The sequence below is a fragment of the Anguilla anguilla genome, chromosome 16 (assembly GCF_013347855.1).
Source record: "Anguilla anguilla isolate fAngAng1 chromosome 16, fAngAng1.pri, whole genome shotgun sequence".
In the NCBI taxonomy this organism is placed as follows: Eukaryota; Metazoa; Chordata; class Actinopteri; order Anguilliformes; family Anguillidae; genus Anguilla; species Anguilla anguilla.
The window spans coordinates 7,498,092-7,517,790 of NC_049216.1; the positions used below are offsets into that span (position 1 = coordinate 7,498,092).

Here is a 19,699-nt window from a genome sequence, read left to right on the forward strand (position 1 = left end):
CTACATAAAAAACTTAATGATTAATTATTTTTCATTTTGTCCTGCCTGATAAAAGAACTGTTCTGGCACTTGCAACAACTTCACCAGAACATTTCTCCCTTTCTCTTTGGAGAGACTTTTTTTTCTTATTCAAAGCCTCTGTTTCAGAGAAAACCTGAAAATATATCAGTGGCGCAATCTACGCGGAGTACTAAAAGCCTATCATTTCCATCACTACAGCGCCTACCTTAAAAACGATTGCAGTGGATGAATTTCGTGTGATTATATGTGCGAATTAAGTTTCGATAGCGCTTGATTGGGAAACTCGAGTCGAAGTGCTGGTTATTCAGTTGCTGAACAGTGTGCTGATGTAGACGTTCGCACCTGAGTAAAATAACCTGTTTTGTTTTTTCGGGGGGGGGTTGTGTTGTGACGAAAATGGCTCGAACTGCTCGTATTTCTTGACTGAGTAGATTTTTTTGAAATTTTAAAAACGCAGTTAGTTTAAGGCCAAATATTTAGGAAAGTCATGGAAAAAGGAGGATTTTGTATTTATTTGGGGTAATTTCAATTTTAATGCAGTCGCTCTGGCCTATCTAGTGTTAAGGGAAACTCTCACTCGCTGTCACTCTGCAGGTGTGTGTTTGTTTAATCGAGAAACTTGGTGCTGAGTTCTGAGCAAATCGCATTAAAGAGATAGGGGAAAAAGACCCGAATCCGAATAATACTGGGAAAATTCGGGAGGAGAAAACATTCGAAGTGAACCAGCCCTAGTATCTAATACTGTATCAAGACAGGTCTTGAAAATCCCCAGAGCTTCTGCCTCTACTACGTGACCTGGCAGGCTATTCCCCACATCGACTACTCTGAGTGAACAAAAATATTTCTAATGTCTGGATGGAATTTTCATTTAGCTAATTTCCATTTATGTCCCCTTATTCTACTAACAGAACTAAACCTAAATAATCTATTGTAGTTCACTTTGTTGATCAACTTCATGAATTTAAAAACCTCAGTCAAATCACCCCTAAATCTCCTTTTGCTAAGCATGAAGAAGAGATTAAGCATCCCTAGTCTCTCCTCATAGCTTTTATTTTTCATACCAGGAGTCGATTTAGTTGTTCTTCTTTGAATCTTTTCCAGAGCCTCTATATCTTTATTGTAGTGCAGTCCCCAGAACTGCACATAATACTCCAAGTGTGGTCTAACAAATGTATGGTATAAGGTAAGTATAACTTCCTTGTATTTATACTCAATACTTTTCGCTACATATCCCAGCAACCTGTTGGCCTTTTTTAGCACTACAGCACAGTGGCTAGAACCTGAAAGGCTTTCATCAACCATTACTCTTTTTCAAATTGAGGACCTTCCAATTTGGTTCCTCCCATAAAGTAATCCTTCCTCATGTTTATTTCCCACATGCAGACCTTTACATTTGGCTATACTGAATTTCATTTGCCAGGTTTCCACCCACTTCTGGATTTTGTTTTAATCTTCTTGGGTGACTTTAGCAGATTCCAAACTATTAGCTGCAAATTTGACTAATGTACTTTCTATGTCCCTGTCAAGGTCACTCATATAAATGAGGAAGAGCAGTGGTCCCAGCACTGATCCGTGTGGGACTCCACTTCCCATAGCTCCCTGCTCTGATAATATCCCTCCTACTACTACTCTTTGTGTTCTACATTCTAGCCAGTTCTGAATCCACTCTGAAATACCATCTTTAATTCCTACTACATTTTGCTAACAAGTCTCTCGTGTTACCTTATCAAATTCCTTTTGTAAATCGAAGTATGTAATATCATAAGCCTTGTTATAATCAAAAGACTTGGTAGCTTCTTCAAATGCTTTCTTCCCGTTTGTGATCCAAGTCAACTCAACACACTATTGGAAGGTGACCACTAGCATGAAGCAGAAGACATATAGGAAATTTATACTGAGCAGCAGTATTTATTACGCAATGTACAACAGAATTGGCGCACTGAAGAACAGCAGTTTTGAGCAAGCCTTTTGAAAGTGGGCGGGGTTTCCACTGGACAGTGAGAGGCTCTGACAGGAAGACGGTGGAGGAGGGGGCGGGGTTTAGAAGCACTTCCGGTGGACGATGGAGGGCCCTGCCTCCTCGTACTCATCCTTGCTGATCCACATCTGCTGGAAGGTGGAGAGGGAGGCCAGGATGGAGCCGCCGATCCAGACCGAGTACTTCCTCTCAGGGGGGGCGATCATCTGTGGGTGGGGGGGGGGGGGGGGGGGGGTGTCAATATACAGTCAACACTTGGGGAAAAAAGACCCTTTGCCTGTTCCCTTCCAAATATAACTTTTTGACTTTACATGACAGCATGTCACTCAGATGTCAGTTTGTGACATATATATATATATATAAGGAAAAAGAGAGGTATATATATGTCATTTATTGTATATTGTATTGCCTGGGAGCCTGTATGGAAATATATCCTTTTGGCCATTACCTTGATCTTCATGGTGCTGGGTGCCAGGGCGGTGATCTCTTTCTGCATGCGATCACCAATACCGGGGTACATGGTAGTACCCCCGGAGAGCACGTTGTTGGCGTACAGGTCCTTACGAATGTCAATGTCACACTTCATGATGCCATTGTACGTGGTCTCGTGAATACCAGCGGACTCCATTCCTAAGAGTGGGACATTGTAGCTCATGTGACTACTGATCACAACACAGGCACCACGTTGCCACCTTTTTATAGGCGAGTAGTAAAATGGATTCCCTCATACCAGCATAAGCCCGATGCAACGCGACACCACTGCCACCACAATGGGTAACAGTGAAAATATAATAGCGTTGCTGGATTGGATGACAATATAACCCCCTACTCTTAAAATATATCACATATTCTCACGTATTATGATCATTATATGTACTATTGTACTGAAATTAATATTTTGAACTTCAAAGTAAATTCAGATAATACAAAGGGCTTTCCATATTCTCGATCATATTTGAATATTAAAATAATAAACAAACCACTAATGTTCTACACTAACCTGGATGATTGTGAAATATAGCTGATGAAATATTGCAAACAATATCATAAAAAAGTATCAGGTCAATGATCATAGACTGATAACATCTGCCAGGTCTGTCAGGTTCTATTCCTGATGCATGGACATGCCGTGTGGTGATATGTCGTTGAGGCGTTTCCGAGGACTGACCAATGAAGGAGGGCTGGAAAAGGGTCTCCGGGCAACGGAACCTCTCGTTGCCGATGGTGATGACCTGTCCGTCGGGCAGCTCGTAGCTTTTCTCCAGCGAGGAGGAGGAGGCAGCGGTGGCCATCTCGTTCTCGAAGTCCAGCGCCACGTAGCACAGCTTCTCCTTGATGTCGCGCACGATCTCACGCTCGGCTGCGGGCCAGAGAAACGGAGAGCCTTCAGCCCTTCGGTCGTGGACGGCTCGCGGCCGAGTACAGCGGTTTTAGCGGTAGTTACCGCGGAGCTCGCCCCTGGTTCTGGTTAGCCAGAAGTCAACCTGAGCCTGCAGCTCACTTTAAATCCACTCCAAGAACTGAGAGACGTGGCTGAATATACATAATATTCAAAGGCTCAAACACATTGGGAAAACCCCAGACAGGACTGGGAACCCTCTAGTTTAGGGTGATGGACTTTGGCTAAGACATTGAAGGACAACCATTGTTGTACCATTGAACAGTCCTCAAAAATATGTCCACTGCACACATATCACCTTTGCAAATCAAATCCCATGTCAAATACCAAGCTAACGAATAAGACATGTCATCCCAATAGGCTAATCAGAATGAACCAGAACATTGTTCATGGAGGCTTCTACGACCAGAAACAATTAGGCCTACTAAGTATGTTTTCCACACAGAAGATACACAGTTGTTTTTCCTCAGCACCAGTAGGGTGCACTGTTCCACAAAAAATGAAACAGAGAAGGATCATTCCACACCGATTAGGATTTAACAACAAGAACTCAGAGTATGACTTCATGCTTCAATGCAGTTTCCAAAACAGAAAAACAGCATTGACTTTTTTACTGCAGCACTTCTTAACAAAAATTAGTTTCAGCGTTTTCATTTATCCTCTCATTCTTGTTGTGCTAACAGTAAGTATTGTACTTATTTCATAGTACACCCCCCCCCCCCACACCCCCTCTGAAATGGGAACATTGAGTTCCAGCACAGAGAGCCGCTGTGTGGCTGTTGCGGTCTCACGCAGGCCCGCTCTCATTGGAACCAGGCGCTCTCCCGCTCCTCCAGGTCTGATGTCTGGGGTATGACTCACTGCCGAGACGTCCCTCCTCTCCACAGCTTAATTCACCCTCGGTCTCAGCCAGTACAGCGCGACCGGCTTCAGCAACAGCTTCGATCAACATCTGTTCTCATCTCTGACTCACAAATTAAGACAAGGGCTTGCAAGTTCATTTCGGCCTGGCCATTTTCTCCATATGATATACCGATCTCTGATTTTGACATTGGATTCAGGGACCAACAATTTCATATAAATCCATATAATTCAGCTATCTATCCATGATTATTCGACTAACCGTGGTCTTCATTCGAGACAGCTTGATCTGCTGAACTCCCCAGGGTTAGAACCCAAATCCCTGCAGCCACACTGGCCCTTTCCAGATGAGACTGGACACACGACATAGATTAATCACTAAATCCATTAGACTAGAGTCAACAAACACTACAGGAGTGTATTTTAAAAAAGTGGCGTTTAACGGGCAGGGTATCAAAAACAGAGTGCGGTGTGCCCTCCAGGAGGACGTACGACAGACACCCCGAGGGCAACGGACATGCCACTCGAGCTTCAAGCCCCGCCCCTCCTGTCGCCACGGGGATAATGGAATGCCAGCGCCGCCAGGGACACCGCCTCACTGACTCACAGGACCCTCGCACAAGGGCCAGCTGTCCAAAACCATTCACAAACTCCGCCTCTCCCCCCGCGCGCCGGGACGACGGACGCTCCGCTCACTATTTTAGGCAAACTTTTCGTTGGACACCTGCATCATGTGACATACTCCGCAGCTCTTAAATATCTCGGTCAGTCACAAATATGTTCTTGCATCACGTTGCTCACGCAGCTGCACAGATATCATTCAGGGTGGGTTCGAATAAACCAATAATGTAGGTTGCATTAAAAGTAATACTCCACTGTTGAAATCTTGGTTGAAAAATATATAATTATGCACTGTAAATATTTAATATATTGTTTATGCAATGTGGGTTTTGTTATATGCTCTGCGATAAAGGTTGTTATTTTAAACATTGTGCAGGCTTCGTCTTTTTTCATAATCTTTTCCAAATTGATATTTTTGGAAGTCTTCAAAGTTTCTATTTTGACGTTACGGTTTTCAGGCAACCTTTCATTTGGCATTGCCCTGTTAATCAGATGATTGTTGCCAAAAACGTCCACAACCAAATATAAATGTTAAAGTTCAGTCAAAATGGCAACTTTTTCAATTTTGCATCAAAAGGTTTTGGAAATGGAATATACTGCAATGTGTTGACATTTAGGCACTTATGCAAAAATATAATAAGAAACATATTTTACAGTAGTCAATTTAACAAAAAAATGTATTGCAAGGTCTGAAACCAGCAACAATTTGAAGAATGTGAAGTATATATATATTATATTATATATATATTATATCTACACACATGTTTTATGTACTCCATTTCCATAAGGGCAGGTCTGTCTCACCGGTGGTGACGAAGGAGTAGCCTCTCTCAGTCAGGATCTTCATGAGGTAGTCGGTCAGGTCTCTGCCGGCCAGGTCCAGCCTCATGATGGCATGGGGCAGGGCGTAGCCCTCGTAGACGGGTACGTTGTGGGTGACGCCATCGCCCGCGTCTAGCACGATCCCTTTAGGTACACCAGACGCGATCCCATTGGTCAGTAAGTCGCTGATTGCCACTGACCCTGATACTTAGGTCTTATTTTAGGCTTTAAGGCTTTATTTTTAATTAATTTTGTAAAGCGGCGGTATAGCCGTTAGAATACCATAGACGTCAGTAAGCGCTCACCGGTGGTACGGCCGGAGGCGTACAGGGACAGGACTGCCTGAATGGCCACGTACATCGCTGGGACGTTGAAGGTCTCAAACATGATCTGCAGGTACAGAGGCCACACAATGACACGGGAAGTTCTTACAACAATACAGGAAGTCCTTGTCAGAACGCAGGAAGTTCCTCATAAGAAAATAGGAGAACACCGTAGGCCGTTGTGCTAAGAACAATTTGGACTGGATGAGTAATTTATACAGGAACAAGATGTTCAGGAACAGGGTCGTCGTCGTACTTGTTTCTGGTTATGGTTATACACTTTGTTGTACGTCACTCTGGATAAGAGCGTCTGCCAAATGCCTGTAATATAATGTAATTTTGGAACTGAAGTTGGTGGATTTGAATCTTCTGTGGGTGTGTACTCTAACATACAAAGTTAGTTAGCATTGTCCTTAGCACAGGCCCTAGAAACAAGCTTCAAAGCAAAACTGTCTTGTTTTGAATGTGATCATTGGCTCGTAACCTGACAGTACTATGAGCCTGACCAGGTTGATGACAGAGTGCTTGCTTTAAGTATTTGGTAAAGTATTCATATAATGGCAGACAAATCTGTTCGTGTTCATGGCACAGAATTTCCTATATGATTAATGCTTCCGGTGCTGTGAACCCAGGTGAATTGTGGGATTGTGGTGGGTGCGATGGTTAGGACCGACCTGGGTCATCTTCTCCCTGTTGGCCTTGGGGTTCAGAGGGGCCTCTGTCAGCAGGACGGGGTGCTCCTCGGGGGCCACACGCAGCTCATTGTAGAAGGTGTGATGCCAGATCTGAGGAGGGGCAGGACCAGGTTTCCGAAATGTTGGACAGGTACAGGTAACATTGGGTCCGTCAGAAAATATTTATGTCATCCCAGAGGTAAGGCTGAATAATATTACCAATAATCCTTTGTGGTGATTTGCACAAACCCCCAACCCTGGTCCTAGAGATCTACTATCCTGTAGGTTTTCATTCTAACCCTAAGCTGTGCATTCAGCTGCTAATTAGAAGAATCAGGTGTGCCAAAATAGGGTTGAAATAAAAAGCTACAGGAAGGTAGATCTCCAGAAACAGGACTGGGCAGCCCTACCCAAAACCAACACAATGACTTTTTGTAGAGTCACGTATCAAGAAGCACATTTTAACTGAATGCACGTGTCCACAGTCTATGCCAGCATTATTCAACCGGTCCTTCCTGGGGTCCAGATTCATTTAAAAAATTTTTATCTTTTAAATAGCGCACACGTGTCAAACATTTTCCAAGCCCTATTTATAAATCAACACATGAACAAGATGCGTTGAGCTAATGTGCACATAAAGTAGACACCTTCTTTAAATATAGAGACATTACTTAACATTCTGTCACTCTTGGGAGGTACGCTAAGAATGAGCAGATGCAGACCTGAACAAAATCATCAGCGTCGTACTTCTTTTTCTCCACATTGTTGAAAAGGCCAAGGCTTCATCACTGACAAGCTTAACTCAACAGCTGACGATATCTAGCTGAGAGTGCTGGGTTGAGGTATCTACATTAAAACTGTAGAAAATTTGACACACTTGGAATGATAATTGGCTTCTTACAATTTACTATTTAGGCATTTTGCACATGCCGTTAGTCAAAGCAATGTACAGAAAGTGCATTTAACATGGTTGGAAAGCCACCATTAGAGATGATAAATAAAGCAAAAATCAAGACGGCCATTGTATATATGTATGCCACAAGACCCTGTCATATCATCTGCTTTTAAAACTGCCCTGCACTCCCCTTCAAAAAAGACTGAATAGACCAGTATTAATCAACCCTGTTCCTGAAGATCCACCATTCTGTAGGTTTTCATTTCAAGCCTAATTTGGCACACCTGACTCTACAAATTAGCAGCTGAATGCAGAGCTTAGGGTTGGAATGAAAACCTACAGATCTCTCTGTAGACTGAATTAAATGAGAAACTGTGCTTTGGTGACCCCCTGGCGAGCGGCACCTTCTCCATGTCGTCCCAGTTGGTGATGATCCCGTGCTCGATGGGGTACTTTAGGGTCAGGATGCCCCTCTTGCTCTGGGCCTCGTCCCCCACGTAGCTGTCTTTCTGCCCCATGCCCACCATCACGCCCTGAGGGGAAGAACACGAGAGCCCTGTAAACTTCAGGCCTTTTCTGCCCATCGCAGCGCCAACGGCCCAACATTAGCAACGGATCTTCAACGGCAGAAACACATATTATAGTCACAGTCAAGGTAAAAAGGCTTAATTACAGGAAGCTATATTTCACAAAGGGTTCCTCTCTTAAGAGTTAGGTTCTTCTTAAGAGTTAGGTTCTTCGTAGAGTGGTTACAGATGGCATATACTCAAAAAACCACAGATTTGTTTGATGCCAGTCTTTATTTCATAAAAATAAAAGTAAAGGGGATACTGTAAATCACCCGTCTTCAGCACAGAACCCAAAGAAGTCTGTATTTCCATTGTCCCATAGTTCTAATTTCATAGACAGCACAATAACTAAATTCATATTTTGAGCACAAACAAGCTAACAACAACTCTGGCGGTGACTGATGTATTGTTTTATTGGCACCATCCAATACAACTCCCTAACTAACTCACAGGTTGGGCGAGCACAACGGTAAAATCTTTCTATTCCTTGTGGAACCATTAATATGGCCTGGCAAAAGCTGGTGAACCAGTTTAGGTTGATCATTATTCCTCTGGTCAAGAGATAAAGAGCTTAGAGGATGAAAATCCTGGATTAACTGGACTTCACATGAAGAACCGTTGAATCATTGGCAACACCGGCCTTTTTCTATCAGATTTCAATATTAAAGCACCGTTCTGTTAGCACTGTCACATTAATTAACCTCCAGTTGCTCTCAAAGACTAGTCCAGCTAAAGACCTGGCTGGTTCACATGGTAAATACCAAACAAATCACTTCTACAGGGCTTAAAAATCTATTCTGAGGTGAGGTGTGTGGCGCAGTCAGTAGTAGGGCAGCTGGCTCTTGAGCTATATCCCCGACTCATGGCCGACACCCCTGCCCAGCCATGGCACCTCCTCAGCTGTGGCCCCTCCTCTATCTGCTACCCTCTCTGCTTCCTGTCTGAATGAAGCCCGGGAGGGAGGGCCTGCCTGTTCTCCTTTAAAAAAATTAATTAAAATTCTTAAAGTGAAACAGATACAGTCACTACACATAGGTATACAATGTTACCACAGCTTGTCAAGACCTGACCCTTATGGAAACAAATGGGGAGTTTATTTTGAAGGTGCTATAAACATGGCTTGATTTCTGAAAATGAGAAGAGGTCCCTAAATGACCTGAAGTCCTTAAAATACCTGAAGACCGTAAAGACCTAGTTTTAAGTGAGATAAAGTCCAAAGAACTTCAGGACTTATTCTGGTGTGAGTTATGGGAGTTTTGGGGAGGCAGTGTAACACAAGGTGAAGTACTGGTCCTGTGTCCCTGAGAAAGGTACTTAACCCAAATTGCTTCTGTACGTGTCCAGCTGTATCAATCAAATTTATGCAAAAAAGAAACGTAAGCTGTGTAAGTCGCCGATGGTGAGAGCACGTGCTAAATGCCCGAATGCCAAAAAAAATGTGAACGTAAAATCGGTGCTGAATGACAGTACGGGAGTTGCTTGACAATACGATGACCTCATACAGTGAGGTCATTACATACGATTCATAATTTAAAAAAAACTGAACGTGGTGCAAACGACAGGAGTTCAAGGCAGAGCAGGGTGGGCGGGGTCACCTGGTGACGAGGACGGCCGACGATGGAGGGGAAGACAGCTCGGGGGGCGTCATCTCCGGCAAAGCCGGCTTTCACCAGGCCGGAGCCATTGTCACACACCAGGGCGGTGGTCTCTTCCTCGTCACACATCTTTGGTCAGGCGGCTGTACACCTGCGAGCAGAAACGCACACGTCAGCAGCGTGCACAGTGGTATCGTGTTGACTACAGTACAGGCTGCATCTTTTAAAATAAAAAAAATAATTTAAAAATAACCCTTCTCCTCTCCCTTTATCTCAGGTCCTGGTGCGTGCACCTGATGCGTGCACCTTGATGATGGCACAGGTGTGATTGTAACTTTGTGTACCTCTAGTTCCTGCGCCATTTGCTTACAATGTGAAATATAGTTTTTTTTTTTTTTAAGTTGCGGTGGCTAAAATCGTCAGCTGAATGACTAAATTGCAGATCGAATGGTAAGTACAGGTCAAGCTCATTACCGCAGCAGAACAGCAGACACAAACAGGTGTATTATCTAAACATAGAGCTTGGTAGGGTAGGAAATACACCCATGCTTTGTCACATGCTCGACATTGTGTGATAAACTGACATCTCACAGCAAAACCTTCACAGATTTAAACAGCTTCTTACGGTTAGCTAATGTCACTACCTATAACCCAACCGCACAGACACACAAAAGGCTTCTAGCACACATTTCAACCTTGGAAATGAACAATAAACAAGTCTCTGTGTATCTGACAGGCTGTTTTCTTATACATTTTAATCAGCATCAAACTTAACAGTTAGTGTTTGTCACATAACGTTAAATGAATCCAACTGGAACTCATTTCATCTTCAGATGTTAGAATTGTACCTGTTCAGTTCACTAGTGCAACAAAAGATAATAAGAAATTGCTAGTTTAAGTGCAATGTTTCATTGAAATGTTTCAATAAAAAAATATTGCTTATGTATACAGTACTGGAAAAAATCAATAGACCACTCCATATTTAAAAAAGAAAAAGAAAAAAAAAGAACCGGGGTTACTCCATTTCGATTATTCAATGAATAACACTGCATTTTTCATATTTTGACAATTTTGCTAATAAATGTTCTCAATTACAGTATTTTTGTCTGGAATTAAAATCAAATGTGGTCAATAGTTCACGAAAGAATACCAAAAGTTAAGACTTAAGTTAAGTGATGCGGTCACTTTTCCAGAGCTAAACGTGTGTGTGTGTGTCTATATATATGCACACACACACACATAAATTACCAACGTGCTAACTCGTGAATCCCTCTCAAATACCCTTTAAAATAAAGTATGCTGCGTGCGCCTGTGCTGTACGGGGGCTGGACTCACCCGGGAGTGCTGGAGAGGAGGCAGGCGTGTCGCACCCTTGGGAGAGTACGGCAGCCCTCACCTGGCCTGGGCATTTATACCGGAGTCCCCAGGACAAGGGCCACCGACCATCGGGCCTTTTTAGGAGACATCGCCACGGCGACCGGGCAGGGCCGACGCCGCCCTCCGTGTCGAGCGAGGAGAGGGGCAGGACAGGCCGGGGCGAAGCCAGATTCCGTCTTGCGAAACGGGCCGCTCGCCCCCCGCTCCGCACGGTAATATTAGACGGTAATTTATTGCTCGGGGGTGGGGGGGGTATGGGTAGGTTGGGGGGAGGTCACCCGTGCGGCCTGTCGAAGGGAAACGGGTCGACGGCGCATTCGCAAAAAGCCATTCCGGTGCCCCGCGGCACTGTGAACTATAAATAAGGACTGGGGGGCGTCGGTCACAATGGAGGAGGTATGGGCCCTTTGAGCTGTCAGTCAGCCCCGCCACGGAAACCCGGCGAGGCATTCTGCGTGCGGCGCTATGGCTCGGGCTCAAACTCCGCACAATGCCTTCAAAGGCAGTGTGGAGAGCCCCCTGCGGTAGGTGTGGCCATGCAGAGCTGCAGCGCCGCACCCTCGTTTACGGGCTCCCGGAAGCCAGGTGTAGTATAACGGGTAAGGACCTGAAGGTCACGGGTTCGACTCCCAGGTAAGGACACTGCCGTCGTACCCTTGAGCAAGGTACTTAACCTGCATTGCTTCAGTATATATCCAGCTGTATAAATGGATGAAAATAAAAAAAACTGTATAAAAGTTGTGCCGCTCTGGATAAGAGCGTCTGCTAAACGTAATGGGATGAGTCACAAATTGATTTGAGTGCAGAAATGGACAGAGGTGTGTAGATCTAAGGAATACAGTAGTTACAGTACTGTAGAACAGTCTGCCACTCAACATTAATTGTGAAGGTAAAGCTAAACGTTTCAGAATTTTGCCTTCACTGGTGGAATGATGTTGTGTGCTGATGGCAGCCTTATAAATAAACTCTACAACCTAATAGGGGGCAAATCAGAGCCATCAACATGCCTGAAGTGTTACATGTAATTTATAAGGCCTTCTTTACTCATCTTCATGAACCTGGTTAAAGATTTGGAGGGCACTGAATATCAAAAGAAAATAAAGCACAAAAACCATACCTGACACAAAGCTTGCCTGAAAATAGAAATATATCAGTTGTTGAGACTGTAAATAAATACAGTATATGAGCAAGAGTATCTGGACACCCCTTGGACTGGGGCTGTATTTCATGGTTTGGGCTAGGCCCCTAAGTCCCAGTGAAGGAAAATCTTAATGCAATGACATTCTAGATGATTCTGTGCTTCCAACTTTGTGGCAGCAGTTTGGGGTAGGCCCTTTCAAGTTTCAGTGTGACAATGCCCCCCCAGGAACATAGCGAGGTCCATACAGAAATGGTTTGTCGACATGGGTGTTGAAGAACTTTACTGGCCCGCACACAGCCCTGACCTCAACCCCATCCATCACCTTTGGGATCAACTGGAAAGCCAAATGTGAGGCAGGCCTAATTGCCCAATCAGAGCCTGGCCTCACTAATGCTCTTCTGGCTGAATGGAAGCAAATCGCTGCAGCAATGCTCCAACATCTAATATGAAGCCCTCCCAGAAGAGTGGAGGTTGTTATAACAGCAGAGGGTGGGCCAACTCCATATTAATGCCCAAAATTATAGATGAGATGTTGGACGTCAGGTGTCAAAATACTTTCGGCCATATAGTGTACAACCGCAGATCCTAATCTCTACACTACAATATCTCGACACCACTTCAGACTAAATGAATCATTCAGCTTTTTCAAACCAGCTAGCAATTAATCTGTGATTGAACCTAACGGCAATTCATAAACCAATCAGAACAAAGAACATGACATAAAACCAATTAAATAAATAAAAAAATTAAAAAATTGTAAAAAGTGTTCAAAACAAGTTTGAAAATCAACAGTATGCACAGTGTAAATCTCATGAGAAATATTTAAGCACATAAACATGACGTGCGAGAACAAACAATAGTTTTCAGATACCTTTATTAAAATTACTCTTTTCGTGTCAAAGCAACTGCAACTCCGACGGTCCCTCCACTGTATTGCACACATTTACCCTACGGATGATATCAAAAGGCTGAATAACATTCTTTTGGGTGTGAATAGTATAGATGATTACTGATTTTCTTTTTCCTCTTAAAAAATAGAGCCTATATAGAAAATGTCATCTTTGATGCGCTCTGTATCTTTTAAACGTGGATATATATATATACTGTATATATTTTTTGTTCCAATCACAACATATGTACAGATTAGTCAGAACTTAAGTTTCACAGAAGCTGGGAAATGGCTGCCGCAGAGAACAGTATAGTTTTGCTGTTGTGTATGCGATTGGGCTGTGTAAACAATCTCGAAAAACATCATGAACAATGTACACTGCAACACACGGTGCGGAACCTGATATACATAGATAAACCCTCGTATAATATACTCTATGGAGGAAAAGCCCTGCTGGATTGTTTTCTAATGAATAAATTAAAACAGCAGTAAAAGTTCAGTGCATAGCTTTATCAGCAGTTACATTACGCCACAGCATCGACATGCCATAGCAATGCCCTTAGTGCCTTGGAGAATTAAAGTGAACTCGGTACCGTTTCAGACAGAGCAGGGAGGAGCGGGAGGGTGTCTGCTTCCGGAAGGGGGGGGTGAGTCAATGGTTTTAAGCAGCAGTGAGATAGAAAGAGAAGTGAACGCAGACGAGGGTGCGACTTCACTCCTCCCAAAATCCCAGAGTCCCCTGGGACGCCAGGTTTTTTTTTAGTGTTCTACAGGGCGCCGCTCAGGCACATGAAGACGAGAACGTGTAACGCCAGCAGGTACGTGAGGAACAGGTAGCGGGATTTGGCTCGGGACGTCAGCAGCTTGGAGCAGTACAGGCTCCGCCCATGAAGCCACCGTCTGCAGGAGTGGACCCCGCCTTTAACCTGTGGGGGGGGGGGGAGAGGACATCAGCGTGGGTCAACACACACACTCCCCCAATCTCCTCATCAGACTGTAGGCTTTACAAATGTTCAGAATACAACACTGATACATGGTCGTTGATTCAGTTTCAATATCAGTTCTTTCTCCTTGAATAATATCGTTAAAATGAATGCTTGAAGAGCAACAATTCAAGCCAATGATAACTGAGCTATTAAAGTTTTATTGGAAAACATTGCCATGCCTTTGTTGAAATAAGATTCAGGGTTGAGAATACTCAGCCTCTCTATGACTAAATGTGCAGGACTAAAGATTTCCGCTTTGTTTTAAAACCATTAACATACCGTTTTGAAGCAACACTTTAAGCAAACCCTAAAGAACTCAGAAACTAGTCCTGGAGGGCAGAAGTATCTACTAAGTTTCTGTGTGTTTGAGCACCAGTGACTGGTTTCTGATTGGCTAAAGTGTCCGCACACCTTGTTCTGAAGGCTTTAATTGCCTGCTGACTGAAAGGAAACCACAAATACCCACGGGAACTGCAGCTCTCCAGGACTGGAGTTTGACACCTCTGCCCTATAGCTACTGAACTTAAAGTAATGTTTGTCCTTATTGAACCTGTCTCTGGGGGAAGTGAGGAGAATGCTCACCTTTCGCATGAAGACGTGCTCGTTGGGGTCGATGATGAGCGCCCTGACCTCATCGTCAGACTCCAGCTGAATACTGAACTCTCTCGGGTTCGACATGCCTGTGTCAATACTGAAACACAGTAGGTGAAAGGTCACACCACACGCCCAACCAATAGACCTTACATACTCTGCATAAAACTTATGGGTTCATGTTTTTTAAGGGTGAGACCAGGCCTTCTAATTTGGGGTCATGCTCAAGATGCACAACCTGGGTTTTCTGAGTTTCGCCTGGAACATTACTCTTAGTTACTTTTTTTTTGGCTGGACCGCAACAGCGCCAAGCAACTAGACATTCTATGCAGCTGTTTCAGTTTCTAAAGCAGTCTGCAGTTCTTCTCATCCTGAACACAGCCCTGGGTCCATTCAGTAGCGGTTCATAGTGAGCCAGGAGTAATTTCGCAGTTTTTTTTTTTTTTTTTTGGTCCTTCTGTCACCTTTTTACTCTCTCCTCCGCTAAGCTCAGCGCCTCCTCCGCTGCCTCCCTCCTGGCTCGCTCCTCCGCCAGGCTCTCCGTCAGCTGAGTCACTTCCTGGTGGGAGGAGTCCAGCTGTTGCTCCGCCTCCGCCAGTCTGCAACACACGAGTAAATCGGGGCTATATTTACAGCAAAGGAGTCACCTCAGCACCCTGACACCGCCCACTCAAGAGTCACATACAGACACATATCTGCAGATGTATGTTTTTAACATTTAAGTGTTTTGCAGAACATTTTTTTACACATCTCTCTGCCTTTCGTTTTTACTAGCTGTTGATTTTAATTGCAAACTCTTTTGGAAAGAGCTTTTCCCTTATGTGACCAATGTTGTTACATTACATTTAATTGGCAGACACTTTTATCCAATCCGACGTTGTAACAGTACATTCTGGTGTCAACAGAGCAATGAAGCCATAAAAAAAGCTTTGGCTCAGTCAGGCCCTTATGAAGCCTGAGGGTGTATGAAGCGTGGCTCGCGTTACCTGCTCTGAAGCTCTCTCGTGTCCAGGCCTTCCATATCCACCAATACGCTGCTCCTCTCCTGAGGAGCACCAGGGGGGACCTCCACGGCCACTGGCCCCTGGAGGACAACCAAAACCCAGATAAGCCCAGGGGGTATAGGCTCCACCACCAGGGGTTTGCAAAGTCCGTCCTGGGGACCTGTGCATGCGGGGTTCCCTTCCAACCAATCACTAGCTCTCTACAGCAATGCCTCTTCAAACTCACCACCCCACAGCATGAGAAGATCCACGTTAAACAGCCAAAGGCCCACCCCCAGAAAGTAGTTACAAAGTAGTAAATAATTAAGGGAAATTAAAAACCTCACAGTGATGTCAAGGCAGGCTATAGTACAATTAAGACAAGTTATACACTGAAATATAGAGGTATTAAATAATCACTATTAGGCAATCATCAAAAAAAAAACAACAACTGTAAAATGGATAAATAAATAATACTGACAAGGCACATGGCTAGCCTTACCCTCCACACAAATCCATGGTTGCGCTAAATGTTCTCAAAGCGTGTGAACTGGCATGCAGCCTCGCTTGATCTGAAGAGCCCCCACAGCTCATAGGGCAAGTTCCATTTTTATAAAATTGTAGTTCCCTGAGGGGGCTAGATGCAATTCAAATCATCAAACCCATCCCAGGGCAGAGATAAAAGAATACTTTCATCTCCTGCACAAGTTCTATTGGCAAATGATTCCTTTAGAAAGAGGTTAATTTTTTTAATTGATTCAATTATAGACAAGTGAATTCAGTGGGGTCCTTCCTATTGAAAACGTCAACACTTTGTCACTGAACCATTTATGGAGAATTAATTCAGAGACTAAGGAAATGGCAAACCAGAAGTGCGTTGAAGTATGCTGAAAGAAAACATTAAGGGAAGAACTTGCTTTCAATAATCTTAATTGATCAAGAGTTGGCGATAACAAAAAGACTACAAGACTACAAAATGGATTCCAAAAACAAATTTTGGGAAACCTTGCTATATAATGTATACATGATTGGGGTGGCAGGTATGGTATGGTATGATATGGTGTCAAGAGTTTGGCGGTTTTCGTTAAACTTCCACAAAGCAGGGGCACACGGGCTGCAGGCGAGAACGCTTACCTTGGCCTGTTCCTGTGCGTGCCGGCTCTGGGCCTGGGCCTCCAGCCAATAGCAGCGGTTCTGCAGCTGGCCCAGGGTCAGCTGAGTGTCCCTCAGGGTTTGGGAGACAGCCTTCAGCTGGGAGGACACGGCCGCCTTCTCCTCCGCCGTCTGCTGCAGCTAGGAGACAGGAGACAGGAGGACAGGGTCAGGACCACTGAGCCAGTGGGTCTTCAGAGGGAAAGGTCTACCCTTTAGGGCTTCCGGATCCACAAAACCGACCATCGACTAAGGTGCAAACAACCTGGTACTTTGCAAGAGCTATTAACAGTGACCTGTTTGCAGCAGTACTCCGATTTGCTATTCACCACATTTCGGGTTTAGACTTTACGCAGCTAAAATCGAGGATTCAAAAACTGTCTGAATTTTAGGCAGGTCTTCCTCCTCTTAAAAAAGTAGAGAGTGAAATGGCACAGACGCCGACTTGAAGGAAGTTTTTAGTACCTTGGCGTTGAGTTGCTGGAAGTGCAGATCTCTCTGCTGAATCTCCTGCAGGCAGCGCTGGAGGTCTCTCTGGAGCTGGGCCCGCTCAGCCATCAGCAGGGAGGTCTGCTCCGCAGGAGCGCCCATCCCCAGCGGGGCCACACTCTCCTGAGGAGAACCGACAAAGGGATCATCTCATGCGGGGCTAAGTTAATGACACCCTAGGGTCAGGGGTGTTCAGTCTTACTGGGGAAGGGTACAGGGCTTTTGTTCAAGCCAAGCACTATGACACCCAACCTAACTCATCAATATCATGACTGAAGACCAAGAAGAACTGAGAATTTTACTGAGGCAATTCAAGTGCTTGGATGGAGCCTGCACTCCTAATCCAGCCTTCTCTGATAGGACAGAACACCCCCGCTGTAATACTCATCCTTTATACCAGAGATTCCCTTATCGGGGTCCCTGCGAGAAGGCAGCAGTGCAGGTTTTTCCATCTCTCGCCTTCAAGGCAAAATTTGCCTTGTATTCAGCTGGCCAACTGCCAGCCAAAAAAAAGCCAAAAAACACTCTGTTCCCTCCTGACTTTAACAACACATCAAATTCAGGGTAGCATACTTTCCGTCAGGCATCTTGATAAGCCAGCAATGCATGCGCTTCAGGAAGGAAACACTATCTTGCTTCAGTATACCGTAAACGTACATCTTTTGCACCATTTCTGCTATTATCGTGGTTATAATACCAAGGAGTTTGCATTTCTGTGTGGGGGGAAAAAAAACAACTTTCTGATAGTAAAGTGTAGCTGTATTGGCTGTTGTGTGGAGTGACCTGATGACTGTCGCTATACCTTGGAAGGTTCCATGGCCTGAGGGCCAGTGGCCTGTTTCAGCTGAGCCTCTGAGCTCCGCCCACGCACAGCTAGGGACTGCCGCTCCCTCAGGGCTCGGCACTCCGACTGCAGCTGGTCCTTCTCAGCCCTGAAAAGCAGCACCCGCATACATTAATCAGAGCACCGGTGGCAGAAGAACACTGCATGAGCACCGTAACCAGTGGAGCTATAATTAGCCGTCAATCAATGCCTCGACTGCACCAATCAGAAGACTGCTCAGTACGGAAATAAAAGGCAACGCATGGTCCGAATCAGTGGTGCCAATGATAGCTTATGGCGACTCTGTATGTTATTTTGTCTTTGTGACCTCGTTCGCTCAACATTAGCTTGTATCCCAAAACAATTAATTCACAAGGATTCTTCTTCCTGGAAGCTCAGAGACATGAGAAACACGAGAAACACGACCGCTCGCCAGTGGCTAGCGCCAAAGTTTCATTCCCGACATGCCAGGTCCCTGAGCCACACACCCTCACTAAAAACAGCTGACTGTGGGCCACTGTGGGGGAACGGAGGAGGTATTCTCCGGTTATTTGTTTGCAAAGGACAATCCCTGAGGACGGAGAAGACTCAACTCGCCATGAAAAGTTTAGCCCGAGTGAAAAGGCCGGGCCTTTTCCGCGAGGCAGAAGTTCACACGCCGCTCGACGGACAAGATCCCGAGCAGCATTTGTAACTGCGGGACGCAGTTGGGCCGGTTAAAATGTGGACCTGTGTCTCTGCAGAGCGAATCAATCACGCCCTACCTGTCACCAAGAGTCACTAATTTAGACAGAGTTATTCTCACGACGGTCTGCTGCTAATGCACCCAGTGGCATTGTGACATTGTGAGGAAACCTGATACCGGAGCAGATTCTGTTGTGTAACAGGATGAAGGAAACCCATGACCTCCGCGAGAGTGGCTCTCTTTGAGAGATTACTCCCTTTCAACTGAATAAAGCACAAAAAAAGACACCTATGTCTACACCGCTGTCCTTTAGGTGCTTAATACATAGTTAAGCTAAGCTACTATGCTGTCAGGTGATACATTGTATTTCTTGGTTGGTACAGAATCCTTAAGTACCATCCAAAGAATCTGCAAGTTCAACAAATAGTGCCGAACTAAGATCACTTAGACTAAGCAGGCTATACTCCCTTATGTCATTCCTTTGCCATAAAATAATGAGTGCCTCTCTTCCCATGCAGCAGATTAAGCCATACATGCTGTTGAAAAGCTGCGATTTGATGTTTTACCACAACTGCACTCAAATACCTCAGTTTAGCCAGTTCTGCCTCATACTTGTTAGCATCCTTCTCAGAGTGTAGTTCATACTTCATTTTCTTCTGGGTCAACTCCGCATTCTCTGACCTCAGTTTTCCAGCATCTTCCAGCTGAAAATGAACAACAGAATTAAAAAAAAAAAAAAAAAAATGGCACCACATCATACCCCAAAACAGCTGTATGGCACACCACAGGCATCATCACACCTTGGGAATTCAAGCCAGAATAAAG

General features: G+C 44.6%; 2 protein-coding genes across 8 annotated transcripts in view; both read right to left on the bottom strand.

The window, feature by feature from the left end:
• Window positions 1-1,904: 1,904 nt before the first annotated feature.
• LOC118215310 (actin, alpha cardiac muscle 1-like) lies at window positions 1,905-11,197 on the bottom strand. Its single transcript, XM_035395979.1, has 9 exons — window positions 11,094-11,197; window positions 9,759-9,909; window positions 7,999-8,127; window positions 6,700-6,810; window positions 6,008-6,092; window positions 5,685-5,846; window positions 3,168-3,359; window positions 2,448-2,629; window positions 1,905-2,205 (listed from the first exon to the last, which is right to left on the bottom strand). The coding sequence occupies exons 2-9, from the start codon at window positions 9,885-9,887 to the stop codon at window positions 2,062-2,064; spliced, it is 1,134 nt and encodes a 377-aa protein (XP_035251870.1). The 5' UTR covers window positions 9,888-9,909; window positions 11,094-11,197; the 3' UTR covers window positions 1,905-2,061.
• A 1,936-nt stretch (window positions 11,198-13,133) lies between these two features.
• Window positions 13,134-19,699, bottom strand: part of si:ch211-220f16.2 (golgin subfamily B member 1) — a 40,319-nt gene continuing 33,753 nt past the window's right edge. For all 7 annotated transcript variants that reach the window (XM_035395976.1, XM_035395972.1, XM_035395975.1 and 4 more), the window contains 8 exons: window positions 19,460-19,578; window positions 18,169-18,298; window positions 17,343-17,489; window positions 16,860-17,018; window positions 15,729-15,826; window positions 15,207-15,341; window positions 14,734-14,842; window positions 13,134-14,091 (listed from right to left, as the gene is read on the bottom strand). In XM_035395976.1, coding sequence (XP_035251867.1) covers window positions 13,933-14,091; window positions 14,734-14,842; window positions 15,207-15,341; window positions 15,729-15,826; window positions 16,860-17,018; window positions 17,343-17,489; window positions 18,169-18,298; window positions 19,460-19,578 — 1,056 coding nt within the window. In that variant the 3' untranslated portion in view covers window positions 13,134-13,932. The remainder of the gene's footprint in view (window positions 14,092-14,733; window positions 14,843-15,206; window positions 15,342-15,728; window positions 15,827-16,859; window positions 17,019-17,342; window positions 17,490-18,168; window positions 18,299-19,459; window positions 19,579-19,699) is intronic.

Coding starts and splice junctions, on each gene's coding strand:
- LOC118215310 (XM_035395979.1), bottom strand. CDS start 9,887: ATGTGTGACGAGGAAGAGACCACCGCCCTGGTGTGTGACAATGGCTCC. Junction 5,847..6,007: donor CGCCTCCGGCCGTACCACCG/GTGAGCGCTTAC, acceptor GTGTACCTAAAG/GGATCGTGCTAGACGCGGGC. Junction 2,206..2,447: donor CCAGCACCATGAAGATCAAG/GTAATGGCCAAA, acceptor CCCCACCCACAG/ATGATCGCCCCCCCTGAGAG.